Source organism: Seriola aureovittata, chromosome 22 (assembly GCF_021018895.1).
Source record: "Seriola aureovittata isolate HTS-2021-v1 ecotype China chromosome 22, ASM2101889v1, whole genome shotgun sequence".
Lineage (NCBI taxonomy): Eukaryota > Metazoa > Chordata > Actinopteri > Carangiformes > Carangidae > Seriola > Seriola aureovittata.
Window position 1 is genome coordinate 9,042,866 of NC_079385.1, and position 10,352 is coordinate 9,053,217.

The 10,352-nt window shown below is 41.4% G+C and overlaps 1 protein-coding gene across 2 annotated transcripts; it reads left to right on the top strand.

The window, feature by feature from the left end:
• The first annotated feature begins 18 nt into the window (after nucleotides 1-18).
• Nucleotides 19-10,253, top strand: LOC130163280 (dynamin-1-like protein). Of its 2 annotated transcripts, XM_056367356.1 has the most exons (19): nucleotides 19-234; nucleotides 766-907; nucleotides 1,484-1,530; nucleotides 1,615-1,686; nucleotides 2,534-2,620; nucleotides 2,998-3,160; nucleotides 3,284-3,404; nucleotides 3,788-3,919; nucleotides 4,718-4,924; nucleotides 5,138-5,258; nucleotides 5,468-5,623; nucleotides 5,726-5,815; nucleotides 5,933-6,025; nucleotides 6,895-6,948; nucleotides 7,270-7,350; nucleotides 8,037-8,168; nucleotides 8,268-8,377; nucleotides 9,010-9,169; nucleotides 9,273-10,253. In XM_056367356.1, the coding sequence occupies exons 1-19, from the start codon at nucleotides 133-135 to the stop codon at nucleotides 9,327-9,329; spliced, it is 2,127 nt and encodes a 708-aa protein (XP_056223331.1). In that variant the 5' UTR covers nucleotides 19-132; the 3' UTR covers nucleotides 9,330-10,253. The 2 variants fall into 2 exon arrangements, with proteins under 2 accessions (XP_056223331.1, XP_056223332.1); XM_056367357.1 differs by lacking the exon at nucleotides 7,270-7,350.
• Nucleotides 10,254-10,352: the final 99 nt, after the last annotated feature.

Genomic DNA, 10,352 nt, shown 5'->3' on the forward strand with positions numbered 1-10,352 from the left:
TCCCAGTGCCGCGCAAAATCTCTCGCCCGTGCAGTGGGTGTTGCTGCAATGGTGGCTTTTGTGGGACATTGAATGACTTTGGCTCCATCACGAAAATAACCGGTTTATTCATTTTATTTACAAAACGTGAGCATGGAGGCTCTTATCCCCGTTATAAACAAGCTCCAAGATGTGTTCAATACAGTGGGCGCCGATATTATACAGCTGCCGCAGATAGCAGTAGTCGGGACTCAGGTAAGACGCTGTGGTTGGGAGCATTTTGTGATTAGCGGCTGTCATGCTAGCAAGATAACCTTGCTTTAATATCATGCATGCATGAATAAAGATAGCATTATAATAAGAGTTATACTAGCCGCGAATAATTTGTACAATACAACATATTCAGGTACCAGAATGAATTTACTGAGGCTACATAGAGACCATTGTAGATGCAGAGAGCACTGCTAAAACCCCACTAGATATTTAACTAGACTGCTGCAAACCTCATTTGCAAGTCTGCACTGGCAGTGGCAGTGAAGTCTATTTTAATCATCTTCAATCACTGCTATTTTAAGAGCCTCATCCACACACTAACCTCTGTTGGCTAAACCAGGTCAATGCTTGTGCAAAAGACAGGTGCAATTAGCTGTGTTGTTTCTATCCCTGGTCCACCATGGTTCCATATCAGGGCTATGCTGGATTTGGTGTCTTAAATTGGGAGGTAGATGCAGTCCCTGATTTATCCCACATCTAACTCATGTCTCTATTTGTATTTTGTGTCTCCAGAGCAGCGGTAAGAGCTCTGTGCTGGAGAGCCTGGTCGGAAGGGATCTGCTGCCTCGTGGGACTGGCATCGTAACCAGGCGACCTCTCATCCTCCAGCTGGTCCATGTGGATCCTGGAGACGCCAGGAAAAATGATGACAGCGGTAGGTACCAACATCCCTGAGATCTCCAACAAGCAGTCCACTGTTTTAGATATTGCCTCCTGTGCAAGGCATGTTTGGATGCTGTTTGCATATAATGCAGCAGAGTTTTCATATTTGCTCTTGCACAGTATTTATGTTATTATACACACATTTGGAGGGATTGTGCCCATAATTGTTGGTGTACAGTATATAAAAAGTCTTCATATGATTTTCTGGTCCTCAGTATGCAGACACTAGTTCTAAAGCTCTGTCATTGTTTTTCAAATCATTTGCAGATGCCAGGGTGTGAAAAAGCAATGTGCTACTCAAAGGTGCATTGTACAGCTGTCCTCACATTTAAATACCCTGACTTAGTGTCCTAGTTCTGCTCCCTCCTTCACAAAACTACACCTGTCATTCCAGCTGCCTTATTCACAGGACTAGTATCTGTCGTCAGGTGTCTGTACTTTCTGTAGGTCCAATTTTAGTGGTGCTTGCTTAGCCTCCTGCACACAGTAGTTTAACACCTGTGTTTTTCCACCTCGAGAGTGCTAAGTGAATAATATTTGACCCATACTGTTTTCTTGTTGTTCACAGGTAGAGAAGGTGAAGAGTGGGGCAAGTTTCTTCACACAAAAAATAAGGTATGGGTTTGTGTAATGTAAATCATTTGAGTAACAGCCTTGGTCCTTGCTTGTTTTTGTAAATTTTTCCTTTTCCTTACACAGATCTACACAGATTTCGATGAAATCAGGCAAGAAATTGAAAATGAAACGGAGCGAATATCAGGGAATAATAAGGTGAGATGTGGATGGAGGAGGAAGAGGACATTCTTTATGTTTCGTAATCCAGACCTACAGGATTTACTGCACAAATGACATGTGTCTTACATCTCAAATGATTGGGTTTCAAGGAAGTGCTGTTGATGGGGAAACAAATCTATGATGTATATTATTACTGGCAGCAAATTCGGTTTGCCCGCTGTCTGGTATGACCAAACAAGTCAACTACTTACAAAGCACATTTTCAAACAAAAGGAAGAAGAAACAAAGAAGAATAAAGAAGAAATTTCTGACAAGACAAAATATTTAAAGAAAATACATGTGACACCAGTGACAGAAAGATTAGCATGATGACCTTGTGATGGAACGAGAGGTGGAGGAGATCTGAAGTCATGAGAAGATTTTAAATAATAACATATTCAAAACTATATAAACTAAACTATATAAATATAAACGTTTAGGGCTACCAGTACTCAACTTCAACTGTGTTCCCTGTCCCAGCAATCACCATCATTGCTTGGATTAGGAAAAGAAGTTGCAACTCAAGGAACAGGTTAAAAATCATTTTCATCATGCAGCGGGTGACAATTTCTTTTTTTCATCCACATAGTTTCAAATACTGCTGGGTATTTGTCTTTCAGAGAACTGAAATGTAAGGTGAGACAAGAGCTAGCAGACAAGCAGCGGCGTCAGAACACTGCAAGAGAATCAAAATGCTACCTATTATATCATTATCACCCAAACTGACAGCAAGTAGGCAAAGTTTGTGCTCTAGCAAAACTTAGTTTGTAAATTCTTTTAACATGTTCTATAAAACAGTGTTAAGCAACACAGTACACATCTGTTCTGTCTCTTCCCTCTGCAGGGGATCAGTGATGAACCCATTCACCTGAAGATATTTTCTCCTCACGTTGTCAACCTCACACTGGTGGATCTGCCAGGAATTACTAAGGTAACTCATGCTGTACTCTCTCCTCACCAAGACAAGGCTTTGATCACCGCTGCAACAACCAATTACTGAAAAATGTAAAACCGAAAACACCTATAAGCCAGGTTTCACCAGATATGCCCGGTCACTGCTGTCAGTGTCCCTGTCTGGTCGATGCTTTTGTGTATTTATAGACGGCAGGGAGTTATCAGCTCAGTTTTAATGCTCCCAACCATGTGCTGTCAAAGTCCAAGTGTGTGCAGGCTTTGATTCCAGCCTCATTAGTTCCTTCCCTCTGGTTGAAAACGTTGTTAATCTGAGAAATCCCCCTGCTGTAGTTCCTAATGAATCAAATTGAGACATACTGTGTCTTTTCGTTTAATTGGTATTGTTCCCTTCAGGTGCCCGTAGGGGATCAGCCTAAGGACATTGAGGTTCAGATAAGAGATCTAATCCTGAAGCACATCTCCAACCCCAACTGTATCATCCTGGCTGTCACGGCTGCTAACACAGACATGGCCACCTCGGAGGCCCTCAAGGTGGCCCGGGAGGTCGACCCTGACGGTAAGAAACACTGAAAGGAAGACAGAATTATAATAACATTTATTGTCTGACTTTTCCACTGTTTAATTAGACAATTAATGTTGAAGAAGATGAGTGTTAGTAGCCATTTTTGTGACTCACCAGGCAGGAGGACACTGGCTGTGGTGACCAAGCTGGACCTGATGGACGCTGGTACTGATGCTATGGATGTACTAATGGGCAGAGTCATACCTGTCAAACTGGGCCTCATTGGAGTAGTCAACAGGTCTGAAGAGTTTACTGTTTACTGTACTGAACATATTATGACATTAGGCTATCTATTATTCAGACCGGAGATGAGTGTGTGATAATAGAGGTCAGTAGAGTTTAGTGTGCTATGATACATTTTTAATGCAGATATACTGTATCATTATCTATTGTTTATATTGAATCATCACTCTGTTGGTTGTTTTATTACTATCAGATATGATGAAATGATCCACCTTCCTTTATTATGCAGTTCAATACGATGAACATCAGTCAGAATTGTTTTCCATATCAAACTAGATGTCATGACATATACATAATGTAAGATGGTCGACTGTTACTAATTTGTCTTATTGCCCAGCACTAAATATCAGTGTTGTGTTGTTGAAATTGAACTTTTAGGAGCCAGTTGGACATCAACAATAAAAAATCTGTGGCTGATGCCATTCGAGACGAACATGCTTTCCTGCAGAAGAAATATCCGTCTCTCGCCAACAGAAATGGAACCAAATACCTGGCAAGGACGCTTAATAGGTAACTGTAATAACAATCGTTACCATGACAAAATACATATGATCTGAAAGCACAAAGCCTCATGCTTCTATCACTGTAAACCATATTGAGAACAGTTGATTAAAAAAAAAAACCCATAAAAGTCAAATTAAAAGAAGGAAATAAACACTATAAAAACATTTTCAACATGTTTGTGCTTCTCTAAATTTATTTCACTACTACTTATACCAGCTCAGATTTTGTGACCGTACATTTTTAAGAGTGATCCTTCAGAAGAGAGCGAACTGTGATCAGAATGGTTCAAGAATAGTTTTATTTTGGTAATGTCTTTTTCAAGTGAAAAATCTAAATAAAAATCAATTTAAAAAACAGAACAGTGACTGCAAAAAGTAAGATGTGACACATACTGTGCATCTGACAGTGCAGCAAACGGCCTGAATGCTTATGTACAGTATATCAATGTCATATTTCAGTTTTTCCTTTTTAATAAATTAATAAAAAAATTCAAAAATTCTGTTGAGTGAAGATTGATGAGGAAAACATACTCTAAATGATTTTAGCACGAGGCTTCAATATGACAAAATGTGAAAAAAGTCTGAATACTTTCTGAATACACTGTATAGGCGTAGATTTAACAGAAGGACACATGAAGTTATGTCAGCATTAGTATGTTGAATGTGAGGAGCAGGCCTGGCAATAATCAGCCGTCAGAGGAATTGCTCGTGTCTGCCATTTAGACAATAGCCATTTAATTTGACTATAATTTACATATCTGCATAAAAAAACGGAACCTTCTGCCCTTTGCTGTCATAATGTCAGGTTACTGATGCATCACATCCGAGACTGTCTCCCTGAGCTGAAGACACGGATCAACGTCCTGGCAGCCCAGTACCAGTCCCTGCTCAGCAGCTACGGAGAACCTGTCGAGGACCAAAGTGCCACCTTGCTCCAGCTTATCACCAAGTTCGCCACAGAGTACTGCAACACCATCGAGGGCACGGCCAAATACATAGAGACAGCAGAACTGTGAGTAGCGGTGCCTCTCCTCTGCTCGGCCACATGGTGATGCTGTTGGTCCAGAGCAGTGAAAATGAGCAAAACAACTGCATTGGTTTCATCATTTAATATGACACAACTTGTAAGTTGAAGCACGCACAGCCTCTGTGAAGGAAGAGCTGACAGGAGAGGAGGCCACGGGGTTCACATCACAGCTAATATCCCCCTGCTGCTATTTTTCAGGTGCGGTGGAGCCAGGATTTGTTACATATTCCACGAGACTTTTGGCAGAACATTGGAGTCTGTGGATCCACTGGGAGGACTCAGCACCATAGATATCCTAACAGCCATAAGGAACGCAACAGTGAGTGCTGCTGCATTATTTCATAAATGTTATATCATTAGTGTCACTGCATTTATCCTCTCATCTTTGTGAGCTATTGTAAACCAACAAAACATGACCTTTTCTGTAAGATATAGCCTATTCTTGTTCTTTTGTTGTTTGCTCTCTTTGCTAACAAAAATTGCTCTGGGTAAATGCTAACCTGCAGCTGCCCCCTGTCCCCACATCAGGGCCCACGTCCATCCCTGTTTGTGCCTGAGGTATCCTTTGAGCTGTTGGTGAAGAAGCAGGTGAAACGCCTGGAGGAGCCCAGTTTGCGATGCGTGGAGCTGGTCCACGAGGAGATGCAGAGGATCATCCAGCACTGCAGCAACTACAGCACACAGGTAATGAGCTCCACTCACATCTTCTCCGTCAAAGAAGGGAACTCATGTATTTACCTTTCCCTCACATGCAGGCATTCGCATTCATAATGTTTTGTTCTGCAGGAGCTGCAGAGGTTCCCTAAGCTACATGAGGCCATTGTGGAAGTGGTCACCTCCCTCCTAAGGAAGAGACTGCCTATCACCAATGAAATGGTACCTCTGCATTTCTGCTTTCATCTTCTGCTGTCACGATCAGTCATTATGAGTGTTGATGTGTTTCAGCAAAAGGCTGAACTGATAGACTGAAGGTGTTCTCCTTTCTTGTCATAGGTCCACAACTTGGTTGCAATTGAGCTGGCTTACATCAACACCAAACATCCAGACTTTGCAGATGCTTGTGGGGTCATGAATAACAATATAGAGGTCAGTACTCACATTAAATACCCTAAAATGCAAATATTTTCATGGCAGAATAAAGAGGTGAAAACCTGATATTGCTTTCTGTTGGCCTGGGATTATATCTTATGTAATATATATGTATATTCATATATTTAGGTATATAAAAAGTATTAAATGTTTCACTCAGAATGTATGGAAGTAAATAAAAGCCAAAATCTTATATTTTGAAAACCATCTATTTGAATTAATGTCAGTTAATTTCCCATCTTTGTAGCTAATATCAGGTTTTACAATTTCAAACACCTGATTTCAAGCAGTTTTTGTAGTTCACAAATATTGCTAAAAAAATTTGCAAGTGTCAAACATTTTATTGAAGTTGCTCCAATTCTGTCATTTTCATTTTGGTTGTAATTTGGTTTCTGAATTTCACCAGTCCAACCTGACCGACCGATTTTTAGAGCAGATTGAATACAATCAGTTTAATACTGGACACCTAAATTGACATATTTAATTTTTTTGATTTTTATTAAGTATTCGGAAGTGATTTAATGACACAAGTACAGAAACTTAATTTTATCTATTAGAATTTTTATTATTTGGGAAATTATTAGTGCGTTATCAGAGTCTGTTAAAAGGTACATGTAGCATTTAAATATATATAATATATATCATACTGAACACAGAAAAAGGTTTACTCTGTTAAATGATGAAATGTGTTTTTAATTAGCAGAATGGTTGGTAGAACTTAAAACATTTCTTTAAGAAGTAGAATAACTTCTTTCATCATGCGCTTTCCAGTAAATTATCTTCCATACTTTCCGAGGATGTGTTGAAGTTTAAGTAATTTTGCCAAAACCAGCAACTGTACCAAAATCTGTTTTTGTGTGTTGTAGGAGCAAAGGAGAAACAGGATGAGAGAGCTGCCTACTGCAGTGCCCAGGGATAAGGTAAAAGAAACAGCCTTATTTGAAAATATAATAACAGAAGCCTATGTGTTCTAATATTTTCAGTGTCCCCAGTATAAAGGGGTTCTGTGCAGTGTTAATCACTCATAGCACTACAGGACGAGGATCTGTGAACCAAATGCTTCGGATAGTTTCCATCGAGGAATTTTATCCCACATCTCTTCCTCTCTTTCTCAGAGCGTCTCTTTTCCTAGCCTCCAATGACTTTTGACAGCCAGCCTCCTTTCCTCTGTCTTTCCACATTTCCTTTCAGTGTTTTTTTTTCTCTTTCTCTCTCCATTCCTGCTCTCATATTCCTGCTAGTCTGTTGGCAAAGGCCCGCCTGGCCCAACTGTGGTTTCTGGCGAGCCCCCTGCGTCTGGAGCAGACATGGACGGTGCCAAGGTGGGCACGTACGCAGCTCGCTGGCTCTATGCCTGACTGGCTGTGTGGCTGGTGGTGGGGCATGGATGAATGGATGGATGGTTGATGGATGGATGGATGGTTGATGGATGGATGGGCATGGGCTGCTGGCATGCACTCTGATCTTTGTCTGCTGATGCCGTGCTGTTGGTTTGCCCCCCCCCCCCCCCCCAGCCTGTGTGGACTTGCACTAACAACTGTTACGTTTTCTGCAGTGTCTTTCTCCAAAGCTGGTCCACCTGTCTCACCAAAAAATGCCTTCTCCCCCCTCCCTCTCCTTTTCCAGTGTTTTAATACTTTGGTTGCTCTGTCTTTTGTTCCTACTAAAGAGGCGTTGTGTGACAGTTGAAATTCTTCCTTTGTGCATCATTTATCTCAGCCTTTTTGGGCTGGAAAGTGCATACTGCAGGAGAATGACAACGGGCTTCACTGTGCCCAGTTTTAAATGTTTAGCTTCAAGTTTCAAGTTTCTTTGTGTACATGCCTGTTTGACTTGTGGTTACAGTATTGCATATGACCCGGTCAAGGTTATTATGCTACATACCCTAACCACCCTCTCCCTGTGAACCCTGATGACAAGCGAAGGGTGCTGTTCTAATGAGTTAGTGGCTGAGGTGGTGTGATGATAGTTTGTCTTTCTTCATTTTTCTTCTCCTTCGGTTCCTCAGGCCCCAGCAGCTGGACCTCAGGGCGAGCAGGACGGCACAGGGAACTGGAGGGGGATGCTGAAGAAAGGAGAGGAAGCCCCGGGCTCTGGTCCCGGGAGCCCACTCAAAGGAGCTGTCAACCTACTTGATGTGGTAGCTAAACATTAGCCTATCAGCACGCAACAGTGTGAAGATTACAGTATTTGTCGGTGACCAACTGATTAAAACGCTCTCCCTCCTTTCTTGCTCCAGCCTGTGCCAGTCGCCAGGAAGCTGTCATCACGTGAGCAGCGGGACTGTGAGGTCATCGAACGCCTCATCAAGTCTTACTTCCTCATTGTCCGCAAGAATATCCAGGACAGGTAGGCCAACCAACTCCTTTTATAAAGGATAAGTCCATAATGTTATAGATAATTATATATATTGATGAACCAATGACGTATGGGTCTTATTAACGAGTATTGTCTGTACAGTTGAAGTCTGATATATTACATTGGTAGGAACAGATGGGCTACGAGCTACAGGCAGGGTAGGGAAATTAAAAGTATTGAGATGAACTAACATGTTGGTTTTGGTCTTTTCATGTGATGCATTTATAATAACAAAAGTACAGACCGTTGTAAGTCTTTTCCTTTAAAATGTCTCCCCTTCCATATTTTCCAACTATGTGTAAAACTTGTAGACCTGAAATTGACCCAACATCTAGGAAAATAACATAAGCATAGCATATCACCAATCCGATCCTCTTTACCTCCTAACAAAGACAAAAAATTAATTTTTGCCATATTGTTGGGGTCCTGTAGAGCTCAATAGGGTTACATATCTCGTATTTAGCTTGTATTTAACTCAACTCGATACTTCGTCAGGCACGGCCATCTGGTGGGTCAAACTTCAGCCCTTCCATCTGGGGGACAACACAATCACCAGGCCATCTTGCCGCCTTGTTCTCAACCATCTGTTCAGTTTGATTCCTCTCTCCCTCTATCTGCCGCAGTGTGCCAAAGGCAGTGATGCACTTCCTGGTCAACCATGTGAAGGACAGCCTCCAGAGCGAGCTTGTTGGCCAGCTGTATAAATCTGGCCTCCTCAATGATCTGCTGACTGAGTCAGAGGATATGGCCCAGCGGCGCAAGGAAGCCGCGGACATGCTGCAGGTAACACACTCCACCTTGTAGCGAATAGTTTTCCCTGATGGATTGAAGCTCCTTAATCCATCATTTTAACATGTTTTTATTTTCTTTTATATCTTGCACACAGGCATTGCAGAAAGCCAGCCAGGTGATTGCTGAGATCCGGGAAACACATCTGTGGTGAAAAATAAACAAAGGGAGCTGAACCTGATCAGTTATCTCAGCCATGCCAAATGCTCCAGTTACTCATGTCTGAACTTGAAGTTTTGGATTTGCAACCATGAAAATGCACTGTTCTGATCCCTGCTCAGGCGTACAGTAGGTATCATTTTGGCTCACACGCTACCTGAAAGAAATGTAACTTAATTGAAGTTGTTTATTTAAAATGCTTGTTGTTGTCTTGATTATATGAAAATGCACTGCCTCTGTTCGCTAAGATTCACGTTAAGATTTTAGAAACTATAATTGCCACCCACTGCTCCTGAAGGAATCGAGGTTGCAGCCAAAGGCAAAGCACTTTTCATTTTTGACGGACTGTGGTTAACCAGTATGGAAATGGACTTTTGTGTTAAATAGAAATGAAAGTTTTGATGGCATTTTGGCAGCTCCACAATGCATTCTGAAAAATGTTTTGGCTCTATGGTTATAAAAAAAAAAAAAAAAAAAATACTATACAGCCCCTCATCTGCAACCTTTTCATTCAGGAGTAGCTGTCATGTGTCAGAAAACCGTGGACCCCTCAGAAGTCATAGTGTAATAATACAGCAGGGATTGGTTCACTGAATTACCATACATATGTCACTCCTGACTTGCAGCAAATGTTATTCCTCATACCTGTGTACATACTCCATCACTTTATTTTTTCCACTGTTGTCACCACACTGTACTGTATAGAGAGGCCATCATCTTGACACTGTATTGCCAAAATCTTTATTTATTAATCTGTTATTTAAGTGTGTGGATAATGTTCTGAGCACTATTGCAGCCTGCTGTGGTAGGTCATTTAATCATGTTTACATATCGCTGCCTACATGTGAAATTTATAGTGCACTGTGGTTCTGTGTGTATGGTTCCCAAAAGAAAGAATAAATAGAGGTTTTTATTGCCACTTGAGTGATTTAGCTTCATATGTGGGGACAGTTGGGATTGGTGGAAAGATGTTTCTGAGGTGAGATCATTTGAACGTAAACCACACAAACAGGCACGA